General features: G+C 42.8%; 2 protein-coding genes across 6 annotated transcripts in view; one reads left to right on the top strand and one right to left on the bottom strand.

Moving 5' to 3' along the window:
• Window positions 1-864: 864 nt before the first annotated feature.
• aldh4a1 (aldehyde dehydrogenase 4 family, member A1) lies at window positions 865-9650 on the bottom strand. Its single transcript, XM_061875012.1, has 15 exons — window positions 9399-9650; window positions 6009-6102; window positions 5841-5933; window positions 5678-5725; window positions 5461-5616; window positions 5256-5405; window positions 3695-3769; window positions 3443-3630; window positions 3306-3379; window positions 3053-3249; window positions 2938-2985; window positions 1636-1788; window positions 1449-1570; window positions 1267-1385; window positions 865-1202 (listed from the first exon to the last, which is right to left on the bottom strand). The coding sequence occupies exons 1-15, from the start codon at window positions 9437-9439 to the stop codon at window positions 1090-1092; spliced, it is 1671 nt and encodes a 556-aa protein (XP_061730996.1). The 5' UTR covers window positions 9440-9650; the 3' UTR covers window positions 865-1089.
• An 8359-nt stretch (window positions 9651-18009) lies between these two features.
• Window positions 18010-24531, top strand: part of LOC133535305 (E3 ubiquitin-protein ligase RNF123) — an 80013-nt gene continuing 73491 nt past the window's right edge. For 2 of the 5 annotated variants that reach the window (XM_061875002.1, XM_061874998.1), the window contains exons 1-3: window positions 18010-18170; window positions 24187-24310; window positions 24388-24475. In XM_061875002.1, coding sequence (XP_061730986.1) covers window positions 24229-24310; window positions 24388-24475 — 170 coding nt within the window. In that variant the 5' untranslated portion in view covers window positions 18010-18170; window positions 24187-24228. Of the gene's footprint in view, window positions 18171-20770; window positions 20863-22137; window positions 22308-24186; window positions 24311-24387; window positions 24476-24531 lie in introns of all 5 variants that reach the window. The other 3 variants (XM_061874999.1, XM_061875000.1, XM_061875001.1) reach the window with 3 other exon arrangements.

Below are 24531 nucleotides of genomic sequence, written 5' to 3'. Positions count from 1 at the left end.
ACATCTCGACTTTACAATGCAATGAAGACACCCACTTCCTGGCAACCGTGTCATGTTTTTCACACATCAATCATCCAGCACACAAATTACTGTTTGTCGTCGTCCTGCTCTATCACGGACGCACTTACTTCCTGTGTCAGCCTCTCATCTGCCGACGGATTTTGAGCACTGTTTATATCCGCACAAAAGCAGGTATGAATTATTGTTCTGACACGGTAAAAGCCAGAAGGCAAAGGTCTCGGTCTACCGAGCTATCTACATTCCTACTCTCACCTATGGTCAAGAAGCGTGGGTCATGACCGCAAGAATAAGTTTGCGGATACAAGCCGTCAAAATGAGTTTCCTCAGAAGGTTGGCTGTCATCTCCGCTGCGCCTTCGCTTGGAAAGGAGCCAGCTTAGGTGGTTCAGGAATCCTGTGCCGATGCATCACGAGCGTCTCCCTAGGGAAGTCCTTGTTGAACGTCCCACTATGAGATGACCCCATGGCAGGCCTAGGACCAGATGGGGGGATTACGTCTCCTCCTGGCCTGGGAACGCTTTGGGCTACCTCAGGAGGAAGTTGCTAATGTTGCTCTGGAGTGGGAAGTGTGAGGTTCTCTGCTAGAGCTGTTGTTCCTGCGACCCGATTCCAGATAAGTGGTTGAAGATGGATGAATGGACATGGTAAAATCATTTTTATGCATTTTTTTTAATTTAAAGGGAACTTTAAGAAATATGTGGGTACTGTAGAGTTAAAGTTTGAACTGAAAAGTAGAAAGAACCCAATTTGGTTTTATTAATAATCTGTATTTTCTACTGTAGAAACATGTCAAATCACAAACATTTAATAAAATTAAACAAAATTTCAGCAGTCATGAACCATCTTATATTGTTACGTACCTATTTTATTAGCAAATGACAATTATTACACTGATACTTATTCATATTTTAGTTTTGGTAAATTACACGATAAAAATGTAAAAAGTTGACTTCACTTAAAAAGCTCACACGCACACACGTGTGCTTTGGAAGACGTGCACGCCACTTGTTTACAATCATGTCACAGTTCAGTGCAGAGTGGACGGCGAGGGGCAGAGCCAAGCCTGCGATTATCCCATGTAAGGATACTTCCACTCTGTGAGCGGGACATGCGTTTCCTTGACTACCTGCGGCGACGTCCAGCGGAGGACATAGTGCGGACCGCCGGGTTTGTCGTTGGTGCCTGACGGAGGGGAAGCCGTGTCAAGATCACTCATACCGCCTTCAAAAAAGGGTAGTAGTCTCACCTGAAGCTCTGGCACCCCCAAATGGTTGCTGGGCCACAACGGACCCAGTGGACTTGTCGTTGATGTAGAAGTTTCCAGCAGCGTTCCTCAGAACTTTTGACGCCTCGTCCAGAACGCTCCTGCGGTGACATGTCGGTAAGTGAAAGATCGATGAGTGTCGCGGCTAAAGCGAGCGTTCCTACCTGTCGAGAGCGAAAACAGCGCCTGTGAGCGCGTACGGCGACGTGCTGTCAATCAGTCGCAATATCTCCTTGTAGTCGTCGTCAGGGTAGACGTAAATGGACAAAACGGGTCCAAAGATCTCCTGCAACACACAAAAATATGAGGCGGAAGCAAAGTGGAACGACAAAGAATGAGACAAGACTGAACCTCCTCCATGACGGCGTCATGAGGGTCTTTGGTCAGGATTACAGTGGGCTCTACAAAGTAGCCTTTGGAATCGTCACATTTTCCCCCGGCGATGATTTCTAAATTGGGGGAGGTCTTGGCCCGGTCCAACCATGATTTTATGCGGCTGAAAGACTGCAGAAGCAAACAGTCAATAAGTGTGCGCATTGGAAGAATGCACAAGTAGGGCTGGGCGATATTGGCTTTTATTAATATTGCGATATACGATATATATTACGATATTTTTCCTTGGCCTTGAATGAACACTTGATGCATATAATCGCAGCAGTATGATAATTCTATGTGTCTACATTAAAGCAATCTTCTTCATATTGCATTAATATATGCTACTTTTAAACGTTCATACAGAGAGGGAAATCACAACTAAGTCAATTGACCAAAAATATATTCATTAAATACTCTTCATTCTCTCACGGGTGACTTTTTAAATGAAAGAACAAATTAGTATTGCTACCTTTTTGTAGTAACACTTCTCCTGCATACTTTGCATTGATTGATTGATACTTTTATTAGTAGATTGCACAGTACAGTACATATTCCATACAACTGAACACTAAATGGTAACACCCGAATAAGTTTTTCAACTTGTTTAAGTCGGGGTCCACGTTAATCATGGTACAAATATATACTATCAGCATAATACAGTCATCACACAGGTTAATCATCATAGTATATACATTGAACAGCATGTTGCTGTTGTCTGCTGAATGTCTTCCCACTTGAAGCCAAACCACCGACAGAAGATGGACCCCCTGCTCTTTATGTTGGGCATTTATTGTTCTTCCTCCATTTGTGATATGTTTCGCACCATTTCTCTCTCTCTGATCGGCAAGAGCTATGACGCTAGACGCGCCAGAATATGTGACGTATGTAAGAAAGCGGGCTTGTTTACCGTATCTGTGAGAATGAGAGACGAGGAGGACTGACAAACGCCTGTTATGTAGTGCACGCAGCTAAAAGCAACTCGACCTTCCTCAGCTAACGTTAGCCATGCTAACGTTAGCTCTCGGCGACAGCGTGTGACGCTAAACGCGCGACAGTATGTGACGTCTGTAAGAAGGCGGGCTTATTTTACATCTCTGTGAGAAGGACAGACGAGAAGGAATGAGACACGCCAGTAATGTAATGCACGCAGCTTAAAGCAACGGTGTGAGAACATATAATCGAATATTACGATATAGTCATTTTCTATATCGCACAGAGACAAACCTGCGATATATCGATATATCACCCAGCCCTATGCACAAGCAAAGATGGCGGCACCTTGTTGTCGATGACAGCAGAGAAGAAGGTGCTGAAGTCTTCTACAGGCTGAACAACAACAAGACGTTAGAAGGTTTTTGTTCCGCAGCAGCAGCAACTTGACGAAAGCACTCACATCTCCAACTCTGACTTCTTTGAGGATATCCACAAGCTGCTGTTGGACACGCGGCCACAGGCTGTGTGGCACGTACATCCTGGAGCATGCCGAACACTTCTGACCGCTATACTCAAATGCAGAGCGAATTGTCCCGTTGACCACGCTCGGCACATCCGCTGACTTGTGGACAAAATGGAAGTTCTTCCCGCCGCACTCTGAGGACGGGAGGACGGTGAGGCAGGGAATGTCCGTCAAGCAAAGTGGTCCTCACCTCCGGCCAGCCGAGGGAAGCTTCTGTAGACGTCCAAGTTCTGGGCCACTTGCTTCCACAGCCGCTTGAAAGTCCTGCAAAAATGTCCAAACGTCAGCTCTTTACCACGCAGACACGGTGTCCTGCTCGGTCCTTACGGAACGCTGCCGGTGAAGTTGATTCCTGCCAGGTGCTCCGACGCCGTGACGGCGTCTCCAAACACGGGGCCATCTGACGGCAAAAACTGCACGATGTTGGGGGGTAGGCCGCACTCCCTCAGGATGTTGTAGACGGCGTAGCTGGCCGACATGGCGGTGTCGCTGGGCTTCCACAGGACCACGTTTCCCTGTAAGAGGTCAACGCCTCAGCGACATAACCTTGTTTTGAAGACGTCCTCCCGTGGAACTTACCATCACGGCCGGCGTTCCAGCCAGATTCCCGCCGATAGCGGTGAAGTTGAACGGCGCCACAGCGGCGATGAAGCCCTGACCGTGGAAAAACAAACAAGTTACATGGGTTATACTTGTATAGAGCTTTTCTACCTTAAAGGTACTCAAAGCGCTTAGACACTATTTCCACATTCACACACACATTCACACACTGATGGCGGGAGCTGCCATCCAAGGCCCTAACCACAACTCATCAGGAGCAAGGGTGAAGTGTCTTGCTCAAGGACACAACAAACGTGACTAGGTTGGTAGAAGGTGGGGATTAAAGTTAAAGTTAAAAAGTAAAGTTAAAGTACCAATGATTGTCACACACATACTAAATGTGGCGAAATTATTCTCTGCATTTGACTCATCACCCTTGATCCCCCCCCCCCGGGAGGTGAGGGGAGCAGTGGGCATCAGGAGTGCTGCGCCCGGGAATCATGTTTGGGGATTTAACCCCCAATTCCAACCCTTAATGCTGAGTGCCAAGCAGGGAGGTAACGGGTCCCATTGTTATAGTCTTTGGTATGACTCGGCCAGGGTTTGAACTCGCGACCAGTGTTAATTTTGACAGCAAAATTTGATTTAGTTTTAGTCATAGTCTTTTGACTAAAATGTAATTTAGTTTTACTCATAATTTAGTTATTTAAATTGTTTTAGTTTTAGTTGACGAAATATCAAAAGATTATAGTCGACGAAAACTACAGTAGATTTAGTCGACTAAAGGGTAATATGTAAACTTTCCCTTGAATTTCTGAAAGTCAAAGCAAAACAGCGGAAAAATCACCGATACAAGTCGTATTTTGATGAAAATCATGTCTCAAATTTAGTATTTCACGAGTCAAACGTGTAATAAACGGGATAATGTTGAGTGAGTTGTATGTTGCGGAAAACGCTTACCTGTGTGTGGATTTCGGGGTGATTCGACTGTAAATGTCGCTTCAAGTTTGCTTTGTTTTTCCCCGTAATCCTCGCACTGTATTTCTTACACTACGTCTTGTTATCTTTGACGTCAGATATAAAATTTCCCCATATGTCCTCTCTCGTCTTCCTCCCTGGCGTTGACATGTTGTCTTCTGCAGCGCATTCAGTCTCAAACGCAAACTACGTTTACGTAACATCCTTACCACGTCGCTCTGATTGGTTCTCTTCCCAACTCCTCCCGCCTCTTCCTAACGAAATGAGTTCCGATTGGATCTCGTCTCTGGCAGACATTTTCGTCTCGTTTTTATTCGTTGACGAATATGTCAATACACCTCGTCAGTCTTAGTCCACGTAAATTATTTTTTATTTAGTTATTGTCTCGTTTTAGTCGGAAAAAAAAGGTCGTTGACGATAACAATGACGAAAATTTTTCGTCAACAAAATTAACACTACTCACGACCTACCGATCTAAGGGCGGACACTCTAACCACTAGGCGACTGAGTAGATGGGTATTGAACCAAGAACCCTCAGGTTGCTGACATTGCCACTCTCCCAACCGCCCCACGCCGTCCCTTAAAATCAAGCCTGACAGGCGGCGACGCACACGTGCAGTACCTCTAGTCCACGGTAGAGGGCTGTGTTGGTGCTTCCCTCCGCGTCCAGAGGCTGCTGCGACTCCAGCTCCACGGCGTGTTTGGCGTTGAATCGGAAAAAGTCGATGAGCTCAGCAGCCGCATCGATCTCTGCCTGCATCACCGTTTTGCCCTGAAAGATGCCTTGTGATTATGGGGCGCTTATTATTTCACCATCTTTACCTTACCTGTCCAACCATAGTCTTTGCTAGGACCTCCGCTCGTTTAGGTCCACTGATGACATCGGCGGCCTTGAAGAGGACCTGAGCTCGGTCCTGGACGGGTTTCAGATCCCACTCTCGCCGTGCCGCCAACGATGCCATGATGGCTTTGTTGATCAGCTCCTGCACTCACGCTGATTAGTGAGTGCAGGAGCGCGAAACGTGCGGGTAACGCGTGACTCACCTTGTCGGCGTAACAGAACTTGGCCACCTTGTGAGCATGATTGTAAGGCTGGAAGGAAACACACCAGATATAGATAACACTAATGGATTACGATAATGGAGTAGAGCGACAGACAAGATAACATATTCCAGGAGTTGATAACAGTAATAGATTACACACTCACACATAGCTGATATCTGATGTCGCTGGTCCACACACGTTCATCTCCAACTACGCAAGGAATCTCTTCAGTGCTCGCCTTCACATGCTCCAGTGCCTGACACACACAGGTTGTGATAATCCACGTATAATCATTCATTTACTTTCAGGGTGAGCTGGGAGAGGTAGCAACCTGTAGCAGTTCCTTTCTTTCCTCACTTCCATGCTTGAAGGAGAGGATGGGCTCGTTTTTCACCGTCACCGCCGCACATGCAGAACTTTTTAACCTAAAAGGACAATTATTTTGAAAGTTCCCCGCTTGTCAATTCCAGATAATAGTTGTGACTAAGTGGGTCTTTCAAGTTCAATGTTTCAATGGCGGTCCTTCTCATACATGAACGTGTTCCTTTGTCGAGTGAACCTTGTCCTTTTCACTTCATGACTTATGATTAACTTGTCCGACATAACTTGTGAAGGTTAACGTGCAACTGCTTATCCCAGAATGTGTTTGTTTATTCGGTTACTAATGCGCCCCAGTGTGTGTTGAATGTGTCCTTTTATGTAATGTTGCCCAGTATAATCTGTAACTGTTTGTCCAGGTTTCCCAGTGTCGCTCACAAACCCCTGCAGAGAAAGTCAACACACATATACATGTTGAAGAATTCCTGTAGCAGGGAACATCCATTTTAGCACTTATTCCCTTTGGGGTCGCTGGAGCCTATCTCACACGCTTGACAAGTCGCCACCTCATCACAGGGCCAACACAGATAGACAGACAACATTCATACTCACATTCACACACTAGGGCCAAATTTTAGTTTTGCCAATCAACCTATACCTAATCTTTTGGAAGTGGGTGGAAGCTGGAGTACCCGGAGGGAACCCATGCAAACTCCACACAGAAAGATCAAGAGAGCAGGATCGAACCCAGGATCTTTGTATCGTGAGGCAGAAGGACTAACCCCTCTGTCACTGTGCTGCCCGAGCAGGGAACATTCCATTCCAAATAACATAGTAATATTGTGCGGTGATAATGACAATAAAAGAAATACCGTATTTCCTTGAATTTCCGCTGGGGCGCTAATTAATCAAAACCTATTCTCACTCCTGCGCTTACCAAAGGCATGCGGTAAAATAAAGCGTGCGCTAATTATTATAAAACCTCTTCTTACTCCGGAACTTACCAAAGGCATGCAGTAAAAATTTGAGTGTGATGTAAGCTTGGACCTTGAATCCTACTGAATAGCTCTTAATCTTCCCTGTATGCGATTTCAAATTACCGGTATTGAAATCAGCCTCCTCCATTTTGAAAATGATGACAGGGGAAGTGTCACTCGTGACATCACGAGTTTAACCAGGCGGTAATACTAAGCATGCTCTAAATATTTTGCGAAGAGAGTTTGACTCGGCAGTAATTCAAGGCAGGCGCATACTATATGCCCTGCGGCAATTCAAGGAAATACGGTAACAAAAGTCGCATATATTGCACTTAAAAGTTCACTTAATCGCACATAAATTATGAAACTAGTTAATTAGCTTAACTAACAAAGACTTGGACTGGGTCAGCACCTCTCATTGCTGTCCAAATAAGTCAATGTGGTCTTTAAAAAGGTAAACAAATAGCTCCATGAGACAAATTCACAGTGACCAGTTTCTTTTTTTTTTTTTTAAGTAAAATGTGCTGATAAAAATGTATAGGTGAAGCTATACAAGTTGGACCAACGCTAAACTTCTTTTTTCTTTGTAGATCTGGCTTCAAGTCGGATACAAAAAAAGATTACACTGGTATTTGTTTGTTTGATTGATTTCCTTCCTTTAAAGGCCTGCTGAAACCCACTACCACCCACCACGCAGTCTGATACTTTATATATCAATGATGAAATATTAACATTGCAACACATGCCAACACGGCCTTTTTAGTTTCCTAAGTTGCAATTTTAAATTTCCCGGGAGTTTTTTCTTGAAAATGTCGCATAATGATGACGTGTACGTTTGACGTCACAGGCTTTTACGGAATATGAGCGCTGCGCACACACACAGCTAAAAGTCGTCTGCTTTAACGGCATAATTACACAGTATTTTGTAGATCTGTGTTGCTGAATCCTTTGCAATTTGTTCAATTAATATTGGAGAAGTCAAAGTAGAAAGATGGAGTTGGGAAGCTTTAGCCTTTAGCCACACAAACACAAGGTGATTCCTTGTTTAAAATTCATGGAGGTGAAACTTTACTATGGATCACAGCAAACATTGATCCCAACCGAATGTCAACCAGCAGGTTTCGGTGAGAAAATTGTGGTAAAAAATCGCTTCTTACTGGATATCAGCTGAGCTTGTGCCGTCCATACAGTTGCCGTCAACTTCCCTGAGACACTATGCATCAACACACCCGTGGACGTACACCTCCGACTATCAGGTACTGTTAAACTCATTAAAACATTAGCAACACAATAGAAAGATAAGGGATTTCTCACAATTATCCTAGTAAATGTGTCTAAAAACATCTGAATCCGTCCCAATGCAATCGCCTTTTTTAAAACTTTTTTCTAGTCCGTCGCTATCAATATCCTCAAACACGAATCTTTCATCCCCGCTCAAATTAATGGAGAAATTGTCGTTTTCTCGGTCCGAATAGCTCTTTTTGTTGGAGGCTCCCATTAAAATCAATGTGAATATGTGAGGATCCATCAACATGTGACGTCATCGTCTGCGACTTCCGGTAAAGGCAGGGCTTTTCTATTAGCAACCAAAAGTTGCTAACTTTATCGTCGATGTTCTCTACTAAATCCTTTCAGCAAAAATATGGCAATATCGCGAAATGATCAAGTATGACACATAGAATGGACCTGCTATCCCCGTTTAAAGAAGAAAATCTCATTTCAGTAGGCCTTTAAGGTCGAACAATCAACAATCAACATGACAATTAAAAAAAATAATGATTGAATGGGAGCAGATAGAAAGTAAATGTATTCAGATACAGCATTTCTAGTTCAACGTAGAAGACTTTTTGATTGATTGATACTTTTATTAGTAAATTGCACAGTACAGTACATATTCCGTAAAATTGACCACTAAATGGTAACACCCGAATAAGTTTTTCAACTTGTTTAAATCGGAATCCACGTTAATCCCTGAGACACACTGCGCATCAACACACCCGTGGATGTACACCTCCGACTATCAGGTCCTGTTAAACTCACTAAAACATTAGCAACACAATAGAAAGATAAGGGATTTCCCACAATTATCCTAGTAAATGTGTAATTCATGGTGACTTATTATTATAACATACGTATTTCAAAGCAGACAAGTTAACATGGACACAATCATTTACTACAAGTCATATATTTTCATCATTTTTAGTCCAGATTAGATTGTTTTATTTCACTGTCAAACGAACCCCTCTGATTGAAATACGTATTTCCTTATTTTATCGCCGTTCTACATGCTAGCACGACGGCTAGCCAGGCTGACGTCAAGCTAAATTAGCCAGGTTAGCGTTAGCTTAGCCACTTCCAGCAGAGGTGACCGAGCCTCTCCGGTCCACTCAGGCCGGTGACGGGTTTATTACCGCGGAGCCACCTACCCCCTCCACGACTGACGCGCCGCCGCTGTCACGCACAGCATGTTCCCCACGTTCCGCAACACACACGCCACAGAGGAAGGACGACAGGCACTATATAATTAAAAAAAACAACAAAAAAAAACTGTGGAAACAGACAGAAAACCCTCCCCTTTCTCGATCACTTATGGTGCCGCCTCCGGACGACTGAAGCCTGGACCCGTTACGAACGAGTACCGCCTCTCAATTTTTTCTGGGGGTCTGTTCCGGAGGACTTGAAGGTTTTGACGTAACAGTGGGCGGGCTCGTTGTTGAGTTCCACCTGTTGTCCGTCCTGATGGATACACATCAATAATTATATACACTACTTCGTTTTATGTTGGGCGATGATAACATTTGAAAATCATCTGTTTCAAATGACACAAGTTATTAGGGTTCAAAACTGGCCAATCACAAGCGACATTTAAAAAGGGTGTAGCGCTAACCTGTGGGCGGAACTGTTTTAAGTTGTCGTCACTGATTGGCTGGTTCAATACTTTCAGCCAATCAAAAAGTAGTAGTTTCTTAAATTGCAATAAATGTATTGTAAAATCCCAAAAGTGATATTTGGAATACGTTATGCTTAATTACATACTCTGTGCAAACAAATGTATAATATTATACACATTATGTTTCCAATACTATATACATTTTCTAAAAAGTCATGCCATCTAGACTTAGGCAAACTTTTATTCCACACAGTAGATCAGTTACAAAGGATGGAAAGCATAAGGGTGGAAAGGATAATGTAGGTATAAAGTAGACTAAAAATGTACCGTAGTAGCAATATAAAATATAATATGTAATATTTACGGGCGGGTACTCCGGCTTCCTCCCACTTCCAAAGACATGCACCTGGGGATAGGTTGATTGGCAACACTAAATTGGCCGTAGTGTGTGAATGTGAGTGTGAATGTCGTCTGTCTATCTGTGTTGGCCCTGCGATGAGGTGGCGACTTGTCCAGGGTGTACCCCGCCTTCCGCCCGACTGTAGCTGAGATAGGCGCCAGCGCCCCCCGCGACCCCAAAAGGGAATGAGCGGTAGAAAATGGATGGATTTACGGGCGGGCTTCACGGCGGAGGAGGGGTTAGTGCGTCTGCCTCACAATACGAAGGTCCTGCAGTCTTGGGTTCAATCCCAGGCTCTGGATCTTTCTGTGTGGAGTTTGCATGTCCTCCCCGTGAATGCGTGGGTTCCCTCCGGGTACTCCGGCTTCCTCCCACTTCCAAAGACATGCACCTGGGGATAGGTTGATTGGCAACACTAAATTGGCCCTAGTGTGTGAATGTAAGTGTGAATGTTGTGTGTCTATCTGTGTTGGCCCTGCAATGAGGTGGCGATTTGTCCAGGGTGTACACCGCCTTCCGCCCAATTGTAGCTGAGATAGGTGCCAGCGCCCCCCGCAACCAATAAAGGGAATAAGCGGTAGAAAATGGATGGATGGATATTTACGGGTTTCACGGTGGAAGAGGGGTTAGTGCGTCTGCCTCACAATACAAAGGTCCTGAGTAGTCAGGGTTCAATCCCGGGCTCGGGATCTTTCTGTGTGGAGTTTGCATGTTCTCCCCGTGACTGCGTGGGTTCCCTCTGGGTAATCCAGCTTCCTCCCACTTCATGCACCTGGGGATAGGTTGATTGGCAGCACTAAATTGGCCCTAGTGTGTGAATGTGAGTGTGAATGTTGTCTGTCTATCTGTGTTGGCCCTGTGATGAGATAGCGACTTGTCCAGGGTGTACACCGCCTTCCGCCTGATTGCAGCTGAGATAGGCACCAGCGCCCCCCCGCAACCCCAAAAAGGGACAAGCGGTAGAAATTGGATGGATGGATATATTAGAGTTCAAGTTAAAATACCCATCATTGTCACACACACACTAAGTGTGGCACATTGATTCTCTGCATTTGACCTTGATCACCCCCTGCGAGGTGAGGGGAGCAGTGAGCAGCAGCATCGGCTGCGCCCAGGAATCATTTTTGGTGATTTAACACCCAATTCCAACCCTTGATGTGCCAGGCAGGGAGGTAATGGGTCCCATTTTTATAGTCTTTGGTATGAACTCACGACCTACCGATCTCAGGGCAGACACTCTAACCAAGGGGTCACCAATGCGGTGCCCGCGGGCACCAGGTAGCCCGTAAGGACCAGATGAGTCGCCCGCTGGCCTGTTGTAAAAATGGCTCAAATAGCAGCACTTACCAGTGAGCTGCCTCTATTTTTCAAATTCAATTTATTTACTAGCAAGCTGGTCTCGCTTTGCTCGACATTTTTAATTCTAAGAGAGACAAAACTCAAATAGAATTTGAAAATCCAAGAAAATATTTTAAAGAGTTGGTCTTCACTTGTTTAAATAAATTAATTTATTTTTGAACTTTGCTTCTTATAACTTTCAGAAAGACAATTTTAGAGCAAAAATACAACCTTAAAAATTATTTTAGGATTTTTAAACACATATACCTTTTTACCTTTTAAATTCCTTCCTCTTTTTTCCTGACAATTTAAATCACTGTTCAAGTAAATTTATTTTTTTTATTGTAAAGAATAATAAATAAATTTTAATTTAATTCTTCATTTTAGCTTCTGTTTTTTCGACAAAGAATATTTGTGAAATATTTCTTCAAACTTCAAAATTCAAAAAAAATATTTGTCTTTGTTAGAAATATAGCTTGGCCCAATTTGCTATATATTCTAACAAAATGCAGATTGGATTTTAACCTATTTAAAACATGTCATCAAAATTCTAAAATCAATCTTAATCAGGAAAAATTACTGATGACGTTCCATAAATTATTTTTTTTATTTTTTCAAAAAGATTCAAATTAACTAGTTTTTCTCTTCCTTTTTTCGGTTGAATTTTGAATTTTAAAGAGTCAAAATATATTTATAAAAATATTTATCTGTTTCTATAAATATTTATTGTGAGAAATCATTAAGATGATCAGTGTTTCCACAAAGATAAATATCATTAATTTTTAATAATAAATATATGAAATATGAAATATGAAATATGAAATACGTTTATTTCGGTCATATAATCAATCAAATCAAATCAATCAACCATTGTGTGTGATCAGTTTTACAGTACATGTTATATGTATACAATAATGCACATTTACACATAAAAGAAAAGAAAAAGAATGACCAAAAAAGGAATAGGCTGAAGCCAAAGTTTATATTTGCCTATCCTATACCTTCACAGAAAATTAGATTGCCTGGAACATCAACATAAAAAAATAAATAAATCAAAAACCAATGGGATGAAAGTAATTGTGACTATATTTTATAATTTTTAATTATTTCACCTTTCTATGTTTTCTTAAACCTTACCAAAGAATTGCATGTCTTCAGCTCATCACTGAGCTTGTTCCACCATTTAACTCCTAAAACTGTAATACATTTGTATTTTATATTTGTTCTCGCTTTACCCATTTAAAAAATCGATATCCCCCGTAAATGATAGTTTTCTCCTCTTAAATGAAATAGCCTGCGAATACAAGCTGGAAGGCTGTTGTTCTTTACTCGAAACATAATTTCCATTGTTTTTAAAAACACAATGTCGGAAAATTTTAACACATTTGAACTCATAAATAAAGGATTGGTATGTTCATAGTAGCAGGCTTTGTGTATTATTCTTATGACCCTTTTTTGAAGTTTTATGATTGGGTCTATGTTTGTTTTATAAACATTTCCCCAAATTTCAACACAATACGTTAAATATGGAAAAATAAAAGAATAATACAACATATGCAGGCATGTCTTATTCAGCATGTGTCTTACTTTATAAAGAATAGCAATAGATTTGGATATTTTTCCTTTTATATATTCAATATGCGGTTTCCAACACAGTTTATAATCAATTATTATTCCCAAGAATTTAGTTTCATATACTCTATCAATTTCCACATGATTTAACTTTAATTTTGCTTCACAATTTGTCCTTGCACCACTAAACACCATAAATTTAGTTTTCTTATCATTTAATGATAACTTATTAATATCAAACCATTTTTTTTGTTGAATTAACTCAACCTCCATTATCCTCAACACTTCCTTCAAGTCTTCTCCTGAACAATATACATTTGTATCATCTGCAAACATAATACATTTCAATTTATTAGATACTGAACAAATAACATAGAGTTAAAGGTAAATTGAGCAAATTGGCTATTTCTGACCATTTATTTAAGTGTGTATCAAACTGGTAGCCCTTCGCATTAATCAGTACCCAAGAAGTAGCTCTTGGTTTCAAAAAGGTTGGTGACCCCTGCTCTAACCACTAAGCCACTGAGTATACTGATATATTGTATTATATTATATTATATTATATTACCCGTACCGCTTGTCCCTTTTGGCATCGCGGGGGGTTGCGGGGGGTCGCTGGAGCCTATGTCAGCTGTATTCGGGCGGAAGGCGGCGTACACCCTGGACAAGTCACCACCTTATTGCAGAGCTATATTATATTATATTCAATCCATCTATTTTCTACCGCTTACTCCCTTCGGGGTTGCGGGGGGCGCTGGTGCCTATATTATATTATATTATGCATCCATCCGTTTTCTACCGCATTATTCCCCTTTGGGGTCGCGGGGGGCGCTGGGGCCTATCTCAGCTACAATCGGGCGGAAGGCGGTGTACACCCTGGACAAGTCGCCACCTCATTGCAGGGCTATAATATATTATATTCGATCCATCCATTTTCTACCGCTTATTCCCTTTGGGGTTGCGGGGGGCGCTGGTGCCTATAATATATTATGCATCCATCCATTTTCTACCGCTTATTCCCTTTTGGGGTCGCGGGGGTCGCTGGCGCCTATCTCAGCTACAATCGGGTGGAAGGCGGGGTACACCCTGGACAAGTCACCACCTCATCGCAGGGCTGTATTATATTAGATTCCATCCATCTATTTTCTACCGCTTATTCCCTTTGGGGTTGCGGGGGGCGCTATATTATATTATATAATATTATATTATATAATATTATATTTTATTATATTTTCATATACTATATACAATACATAACAATTACCATGTACACTATTACAGTATATGTAACAGCTGTAGCATAGAATAGAGTAGATCATGCAGAAAATGTACATTATAAACAAAGAGAGGTAGTTAACATGGAAGCGGTCAGGCAATAGACAGGTATCATCTATTGCTGTATGGCGAGTAATTATACAGCTGGATGGAGTGCTGAATGAAGGAGTGCTTGAATCAAACACTGAGGGGAACAAAGGTGAAGGAGCCTGTTGAAGTATGAGCTCCGCTGTCCCTCAAATTGTCTGGTGGAGTACGTGGGCAGAATTGTCCATGACTGAGAGCAGTTAGTCCAGTGTCCTCCTGTCCATCACTGACACAAACGCCTCCAACGGTTTAAGTCTCTTTTGCTGGTGCTGCTCCCCCAACAAACCACTGCAAAGTACATGGCACAGGCCACAACAGACTGATAAAAGATCTCCAACAACTTGCTGCACATATTAAAGGACCTAAGCTTCCTCAGGAAAAAGAGTCTGCTCATGTCCTTCTTATATGCAGCTTTGCTGTTGTCCTTCCTGTCCAGTCTGCTGTTCAAGTGGACTCCCAGGTACTTGTACTGCCCCACTACTGCCACCTCCCGGCCCTGGATGTTGATGGGCTCCACAGGGGTCATTCTCTTCTAGAAGACGATGACCAGCTCTTTTGTCTTGTCCAAATTAAGGAGCAGATGGTTCGCCTCGGACGTGGACCCCGACTTAAACAAGTTGAAAAACTTATTTGGGTGTTACCATTTAGTGTTCAATTGTACAGAATATGTACTGTACTGTGCAATCTACTAATAACAGTTTCGATCAATCAATCAATCAATTAAAGCAGTGGTTCCCAAATGGGGGTACGCATACTCCTGTGGGTTCTTGGAGGTGTGCCAAGGGGTATGTGAGATTTTTTGAACATTCTCTAAAAATAGCAGCAATTCAAAAATCCTTTATAAATATATTTACTGAATAATACTTCAACAAAATATGAATGTAAGTTCATAAACTGTGAAAAGAAATGCAACAATGCTATATTCAGTGTTGACAGACAGATTTTTTGTGGACATGTTCCATAAATATTGATGTTGAAGATTTCTTTTTTTTGTGAAGAAATGTTTCGAATTAAGTGAATAAATCCAGATGGATCTCTATTACAATCCCCAAAGAGAGTACTTTAAGTTAATTATTAGTTCTATGTGTAGAAATCTTTATTTATAATTGAAGCACTTGTTTATTTTTCAACAAGTTTTTAGTTATTTTTATATCTTTTTTTCCAAATACTTCAAGAAAGACCACTACAAATGAGCAATATTTTGCACTGTTATACAATTTAATAAACGCAAATATGGTGTTAGCTTTCACTGTTATGCTGATGACACCCAACTCTACATGCCCCCAAAGCTGACCAACACGCCGGATTGTAGTCAGCTGGAGGCGTGTCTCAATGAAATTAAACAATGGATGTCCGCTAACTTTTTGCAACTCAACGCCCAAAAAACGGAAAAGCTGATTATCGGTCCTGCTAGACACCGACCTCTATTTAATAATACAACTTTAACATTTGACAACCAAACAATTAAACAAGGCAACTCGGTAAATAATCTGGGTATTATCTTCGACCCAACTCTCTCCTTTGAGTCACACATTAAAAGTGTTACTAAAACGGCCTTCTATCATATCCGTAATATCGCTAAAATTTGCTCCATTTTATCCACTAAAGACGTTGAGATCATTATCCAAGCGTTTGTTACGTCTCGCCTTGATGACTGTAACGTATTATTATCGGGTCTCCCCATGTCTAGCATTAAAAGATTACAGTTGGTACAAAATGCGGCTGCTAGACTTTTGACAAGAACAAGAAAGTTTGATCGTATTACGCCTATACTGGCTCACCTGCACTGGCTTCCTGTGCACTTAAGATGTGACTTTAAGGTTTTACTACTTACATATAAAATACTACATGGTCTAGCTCCAGCCTATCTTGCCAATTGTATTGTACCTTATGTCCCGGCAAGAAATCTGCGTTCAAAGGACTCCGGCTTATTAGTGATTCCCAGAGCCCAAAAAAAGTCTGCGGGCTATAGAGCGTTTTCCGTTCGGGCTCCAGTACTCTGGAATGCCCTCCCGGTAACAATTTGAGATGCTACCTCAGTAGAACCATTTAAGTCTCACCTTAAAACTCGTTTGTATACTCTAGCCTTTAAATAGACTCCCTTTTTAAACCAGTTGATCTGCTGTTTCTTTTCTTTTTCTCCTCTGTCCCACTCTCCCTTGTGGAGGGGGTCCGGTCCGGTGGCCATGGATGAAGTACTGGCTGTCCTGAGTTGGGACCCAAGATGGACCGCTCGTCCAGAGTCAGGACCCAGGATGGACCGCTCGCCTGTGTATCGGCTGGGACATCTCTGCGCTGCTGATCCGCCTCCACTTGGGTTGGTTTCCTGTTGGCTCCACTGTGGACGGGACTCTCTCTGCTGTGTTGGATTCACTTTGGACTGGACTCTCCCGGTTGTGTTGGATCCACTATGGATTGAACTTTCACAGTATCATGTTCGACATCCATTGCTTTCGGTTCCCCTTGAGGGGGGTTGCCCACGTATGCGGTTCTCTCCAAGGTTTCTCATAGTCATCATTGTCACCGACGTCCCACTGGGTGTGAGTTTTCCTTGCCCTTATGTGGGCTCTACCGAGCATGTCTTTGTGGTTTGTGTTGTGGTTTGTGCAGCCCTTTGAGACAGTAGTGATTTCATCATCATCAGCCGTTGTCAGTCCACTGCTGGACAAAAGCCTCAGCATGTTTCTGCCATTTGGCGTACTTTTCATGCTGGTTATTAGCCTACACCTTCCACGCTGGCTTGGTGCGGGTTGGAAGGGGTATTTTAGTGATTTAGGGCTATATAAATAATCATTGATTGATTGATTGCATCAATCAGTAAAATACATAGTGCTGTATTTTACTTCTTTATCTCTTTTTTTCAACCAAAAATGGTTTGCTCTGATTAGGGGGTATTTGAATTAAAAAAAATGTTCACAGGGGGTAGGTACATCACTGAAAAAAGGTTGAGGACCACTGAATTAAACCACTCCACAAAGTGCCATGCCATCTATGCCCGCAAGATGGAAACATAAAATCAATAGTGATCTGTAACGTCAGTATTTTATCGGTATGAAATACAATTCAGTAATACGTAAAATATGTAAAATAGGATTGAAAAAATATGACTTTGTTAATTATTTCGAACCATTATTTAAACACCCAGCAGTCCAACTGGTAGACGTTAACAATCAAATTAGCCTTTTTGGAGATAATAATTGACATTATGCGTCGTACATACTAAATTTCTGGCCTTGCTGCATAATAATAATAACATAAATAATAACGATGATGACAACATTCTGAAATTTTTTTATTGCTTTGCCATGAATTGATTCACGTGGACCCCGACTTAAACAAGATGAAAAACTTATTTGGATGTTACCATTTAGTGGTCAGTTGTACGGAATATGTACTGAACTGTGCAATCTACTTATAAAAGTTTCAATCAATCAATTGATCAATCCATCAATAAATGCTTCCTTCTTTCGTGTGAGGCGTTTTTGACCCCGTCCATTCGCCGTAGCTCCAGAGGCGTTGCCAACACTGTTGTGGCAGAAATCAACCTGCACGACACACATTCGGAAATTCGGATAAAAATAAAAAAACTGAATAAACTGTTGACGTCGGACTGGATCGGTGGCACCGGACATAGTGGTAAGTTCCACCGTCCAACGTGTCATTTTGTGGTGATAGCGAACTCGCTGTTTGTACCCGGGTAGCTAGCCTGCTAGCTAAGAGCGACTTTGAAGAATACTCTTGCAGTCCTTTTTGTTGATGAGTCTTTTAAACTGACACCCGGTTGTCCCCATGTGAGTGCTGGAGGTGTGCCGGGCCAGGTCAGCTGAGGGCTGTAATTTCCCACCACGACATTCTACCTGACTATAGTCAACCCTCACGCTTAATTAGAATAGCAATTTGGCTCTCGCTGTTGATAAATGTCAAATGCCACCTAAATTCGTAGCACTGAGCTAACAGACAGATGTAGTTGAAGCTAATACAATTATCCATCCATTTCCTACCGCTTGTCCCTTTCGGGGTCGCCGCATGGGGTGCTGGAGCCTATCTCAGCTACAATCGGGCTGAAGGTTGTGTACACCCTGGACAAGTCGCCACCTCATCACAGGGCCAACACAGATAGACAACATTCACACTCACATTCACACACTAGGGCAGTGGTTCTTGACCTTGTTGGAGGTACCGAACCCCACCCGTTTCATATGCGAATTCACCGAACCCGTCTTTAGTGAAAAATAAAATGTTTTTTTTTTTCAAATTCAAGACAAAGTTATATGTTTTTGGTAACACTTTAGTATGGGGAACATATTCTAAGTAACAAAGACTTAAGTTAGAGTTTTTTGGAAACTAGGGGAACATATTCTAAGTAACAAACACTTATCAATCAATCAATCAATGTTTACTTATATAGCCCTAAATCACTAGTGTCTCAAAGGGCTGCACAAACCACTACGACATCCTCGGTAGGCCCACATAAGGGCAAGGAAAACTCACACCCAGTGGGACATCGGTGACAATAATGACCCAGTGGGACGTCGGTGACAATGATGACTATGAGAACCTTGGAGAGGAGGAAAGCAATGGATGTCGAGCGGGTCTAACATGATACTGTGAAAGTTCAATCCATAATGGATCCAGCACAGTCGCGAGAGTCCAGTCCAAAGCGGATCCAACACAGCAGCGAGAGTCCCGTTCACAGCGGAGCCAGCAGGAAACCATCCCAAGCGGAGGCGGAACAGCAGCGCAGAGATGTCCCCAGCCGATACACAGGCAAGCAGTACATGGCCACCGGATCGGACCGGACCCCCTCCACAAGGGAGAGTGGGACATAGAAGAAAAAGAAAAGAAACGGCAGATCAACTGGTCTAAAAAGGGAGTCTATTTAAAGGCTAGAGTATACAAATGAGTTTTAAGGTGAGACTTAAATGCTTCTACTGAGGTGGCATCTCGAACTGTTACCGGGAGGGCATTCCAGAGTACTGGAGCCCGAAATGAAAACGCTCTATAGCCCGCAGACTTTTTTTGGGCTTTGGGAATCACTAATAAGCCGGAGTCCTTTGAACGCAGATTTCTTGCCGGGACATATGGTACAATACAATCGGCAAGATAGGATGGAGCTAGACCGTGTAGTATTTTATACGTAAGTAGTGAAACCTTAAAGTCACATCTTAAGTGCACAGGAAGCCAGTGCAGGTGAGCCAGTACAGGCGTAATATGATCAAACTTTCTTGTTCTTGTCAAAAGTCGAGCAGCCGCATTTTGTACCAACTGTAATCTTTCAATGCTAGACATGGGGAGACCCGAAAATAATACGTTACAGTAGTCGAGGCGAGACGTAACAAACGCATGGATAATGATCTCAGCGTCTTTAGTGGACAGAATGGAGCGAATTTTTGCGATATTACGGAGATGAAAGAAGGCCGTTTTAGTAACGCTTTTAATGTGTGCCTCAAAGGAGAGAGTTGGGTCGAAGATAATACCCAGATTCTTTACCGCGTCGCCTTGTTTAATTGTTTGGTTGTCAAATGTTAGAGTTGTATTATTAAATAGAGTTTGGTGTCTAGCAGGACCGATAATCAGCATTTCCGTTTTTTTGGCGTTGAGTTGCAAAAAGTTAGCGGACATCCATTGTTTAATTTCATTAAGACACGCCTCCAGCTGACTACAGTCCGGCGTGTTGGTCAGCTTTAGGGGCATGTAGAGTTGGGTGTCATCAGCATAACAGTGAAAGCTAACACCGTATTTGCGTATGATGTCACCTAGCGGCAGCATGTAGATGCTGAAGAGTGCAGGGCCAACTTAATTTAATTTAGAGTTATTTGGTTAGGGTTAGAGGGTTAGGGTTATAATAAGGCCATGCCAAATAAGGCATTAATAACTACTTAATAGAGCCAATATGTTAACTAACTAATTAATGGTGAATATGTTCCCCATACTAAAGTGTTACCATGTTTTTTTACTGGTGCACAAAATGAACTGTGCATGAACATCACCTTGTTCAAAGAACAAAACCAACACAGTGCATGAACTCACAACAAATTACACACCTGCAAATCAGTGTGACTTCTGCTGTTGCCGTATCCGTATTACGCCGATAGGGAGAAGTTTTTATTTACACAATGAGACGGATGTGTCTTGACCTCCGCCGAACCCCTGAGCCCAGGGGTTCGATCGAACCCAGGTTAAGAACCACTGCACTAGGGCCATTTTTTTAGTGTTGCCAATCAACCTATCCCCAGGTGCATGTTTTTGGAGGAAGCCGGAGTACCCGGAGGGAACCCACGCAGTCACGGAACATGCAACCCGGGATGGAACTCAGGACCTTCGTATTGTGAGGAACATGCACTAACCCCTGGCCCACCGTGCTGCCCATCATAATACAACTCATGACGCGTATTTAAAGGCCTACTGAAATGAGATTTTCTTATTCAAACGGGGATAGCAGGTCCATTCTATGTGTCATACTTGATCATTTCGCGATATTGCCATATTTTTGCTGAAAGGATTTAGTAGAGAACATAGAGGATAAAGTTTGCAACTTTTCGTCGCTAATAAAAAAAAGCCTTGCCTGTACCGTAAGTAGCAGACGATGTGCGCGTGACCTCACGGGTTGTGGAGCTCCTCACATCCTCACATTGTTTATAATCATAGCCACCAGCAGCGAGAGCGATTCGGACCGAGAAAGCGACAATTTTCCCATTAATTTGAGCGAGGATGAAAGATTTGTGGATGAGGATAATGAGAGTGAAGAACTAGAAAAAAAAAAGGAAAAAAAGGCGAGAGCAGTGAGAGCGATAGATGTTATTAGACACATTTACTAGGATAATTCTGGAAAATCCCTTATCTGCTTATTGTGTTACTAGTGTTTTAGGGAGATTATATGGTACCTGAAAGTCGGAGGGGTGTGGCCACGGGTGTGTTGACCGCCAGTGTCTCCGGTGGGAGGAGGTAATAGTCCGCAGCAGCTGCAGCAGGACGCAAGCTCCGCTGATTTCTCTGGTAAGAGCCGACTTATTACCACAATTTTCTCACCTAAACTTGCCGGTTAACATGTGGTCGGGATCCATGTTCGCTTGACCGCTCTGTTCCATAGTAAAGCTTCACCTTCGGGAATTTTAAACAAGGAAACACCGGCTGTGTTTGTGTGGCTAAAGGCAGCTGCAGTGCACCGCTTCCCACCTCCATATTTCTACTTTGAGTTCTCCATTATTCATTGAACAAATTGCAAAAGATTCAGCAACACAGATGTCCAGAATACTGTGTAATTATGCGATTAAAGCAGACTACTTATGATCGGGCTGGAAAAAGATGTCCGCTACAACCCGAGACATCACGCGCACGCATCATCATTCCGCGACGTTTTCAACAAAATACCTCGGGGGAAATTTAAAATTGCAATTTAGTAAACTAAACCGGCCGTATTGGCATGTGTAGCAATGTTAAGATTTCATCATTGATATATAAACTGTAAGACTGCGTGGTTGGTAGTAGTGGGTTTCAATAGGCCTTTAAGGCTGCACGATTCTGCGAAAGAAAAAGTGATTCTCTTTTTTTTTAATCGGAATTGTATTTAACTGGTGCGATTTTTTTTTTTTTTTCCCCAAAGAAATCGCTCTCCATCCATCCATCTGTTTTCTACCGCGTATTCCCTTCAGGGGGGCGGAAGGCGGGGGTACACCCGGGACAAGTCGCCACTTCATCGCAGGGCCAACACAGACAGACAACCTTCACACTCACATTCGGCCAATTTAGTGTTGCCAATCAACCTATCCCCAGGTACATGTTTTTCGTACTTTGTATCGTTATTATCCATAATCATTTTCTTGTTGTCCTATTCACCTTCAAATAAACTTCCAATGGCCTTTCTGCCGTTTTTAACAGTCAACCCACGAGGTTCTCATTAAAGGAGATAAGAAATACAGAAAAAAAAATTAAGTAAAAAAACATAGCATACTCGTGCCATCGACAGTATATTCATGCACATAATAAAGACCCTTTCAAAACTATATTTTACTACGAAGAAAAATTATGAATTATTCCAATCGATCCAAACTGTTGGATAATGTTGGATATAGAGAACACACAAACCCTTCATTTAACTACAAGTGTTCACAGAGTACACAGAACAATAATTATGATGATCATCTTGAATTATGATGGAACCCTCTTGAACCCTCCTGTACAATCAGTGTCAGAGCTTGGTCCACATTGCCGGCAGTAAGTCGGACACATTTCCAGTGAGGGTTGGACTCCGCCAAAGCTGCCCTTTGTCACCGATTCTGTTCATAACTTTTATGGACAGAATTTCTAGGCGCAGTCAAGGCGTTGAGGAGTTCTGGTTTGGTGGCCGCGGGATCAGGTCTCTGCTTTTTTGCAGATGTCACCGACATCCTGATGGCTTCATATGGCCGGGATCTTCAGCTCTCACTGGATTGGTTCGCAGCCGAGTGTGAAGCGACTGGAATGAGAATGAGCACCTCCAAATCCGGGTACATGGTTCTCACCCGGAAAAGGGTGGAGTGCTACCTCCGGGTTCGGGAGGAGACCCGGCCCCACTTGGAGGAGTTCAAGTACCTAAGAGTCTTGTTCACAAGTGAGGGAAAAGTGGATCGTGAGCTCGACAGGCGGATCGGTGCGGCATCTTCATTAATGCGGACGTTGTATCAATCCGTTGTGGTGAAGAAGGAGCTGAGCCGGGAGGCAAAGCTCTCAATTCACCGGTCGATCTACGTTCCCATCTTCACCTATGGTCATGAGCTTTGGGTCATGACCAAAAGGATAAGATCATGGGTACAAATGGCCGAAATGAGTTTCCTCCGCCGGGTGGCGTGGCTCTCCCTTAGAGATAGGGTGAGAAGCTCTGTCATCCGGAAGGAGCTCAAAGTAAAGCCGCTGCTCCTCTACACCAAGAGGAGCCAGATGACGTGGTTCGGGCATCTGGTCAGGATGCCACCCGAACGCCTCCCTAGGGAGGTGTTTAGGGCATGTCCAACCAGTAGGAGGCCACGGGGAAGACCCAGGACACGTTGGGAAGACTATGTATCCCGGCTGGCATGGGAACGCGTCGGGATCCCCCGGGAATAGCTGGACGAAGTTGCTGGGGAGAGGGAAGTCTGGGCTTCCCTGCTTAGGCCGCTGCCCCCGCGACCATACCTCGGATAAGCGGAAGAAGATGGATGGATGGATGGATCTGAACCCTTTTTTTTGCCTTTTTTTTATAGAGGCAAAGTTTATTTATGTATTTAATATTTGTATACTTACTATGGTATATTTAAAAAAAATAATTATTTGATTTGTTCACATTTCTGTTACAGAAAACAAGGAAATTTGATAAAATTGCTATGGTATAATATAAAAGGGGTAGGATTAAATATGCTCTGCTTCTTCCTACTCCTTTTCGGACGTGCTGTAATGAAGCAACTTGAATTGTGTCATGCATTACATTTTATCGTATGCATGTTCAAAATAAACTGAAAACTGAACTGAATAACTTTGGTAGACCTGGGCAGGTGAGCCAACTCGCCCTGTAATGCAGCACCTTGGGGAATTTTTAGATAATCATCCTCATGGGGAAATTAAAATTGCAAGTTAATGCAAAGAAGCGTAATTGCGATTTAGTTTGTTTGTGTGGAGCCATATGTGAAATCATTTTTAGTTTTCAGTGGTTGGGAGGACCAGCTGACTCCAAGCAGGCAGCATGAGCTCCAAAGGTGGCGGCACCGCTCTGAGCCGTCGCAACTACCGACTATCTTCTGACACAGACAAGCCTAAATCTACTGGTGTGTACCAACGTCATTGACACCGTCTCCAGCCTGTGTTCAATGTCGCATGTCATTTTGTTCTTTTTTTCCATCAGGGATCGTGAATGAGAAGCTGCTGAGTGACTATTTGCATCATGTGTTCCCTTCCCCTAGCAAACCGGGACCTGCACTGGCCTCCCTCAGGTAGCTTCATCTCTCATCTTCTTGAAAACACCAGATTTTACTGTGCAATGAAAGAA

Source organism: Nerophis ophidion, linkage group LG16 (genome assembly GCF_033978795.1).
Source record: "Nerophis ophidion isolate RoL-2023_Sa linkage group LG16, RoL_Noph_v1.0, whole genome shotgun sequence".
Classification (NCBI taxonomy): Eukaryota; Metazoa; Chordata; class Actinopteri; order Syngnathiformes; family Syngnathidae; genus Nerophis; species Nerophis ophidion.
Note: the sequence above shows the minus strand (reverse complement) of the source record. Positions and strands in the feature narration are given on the sequence as shown.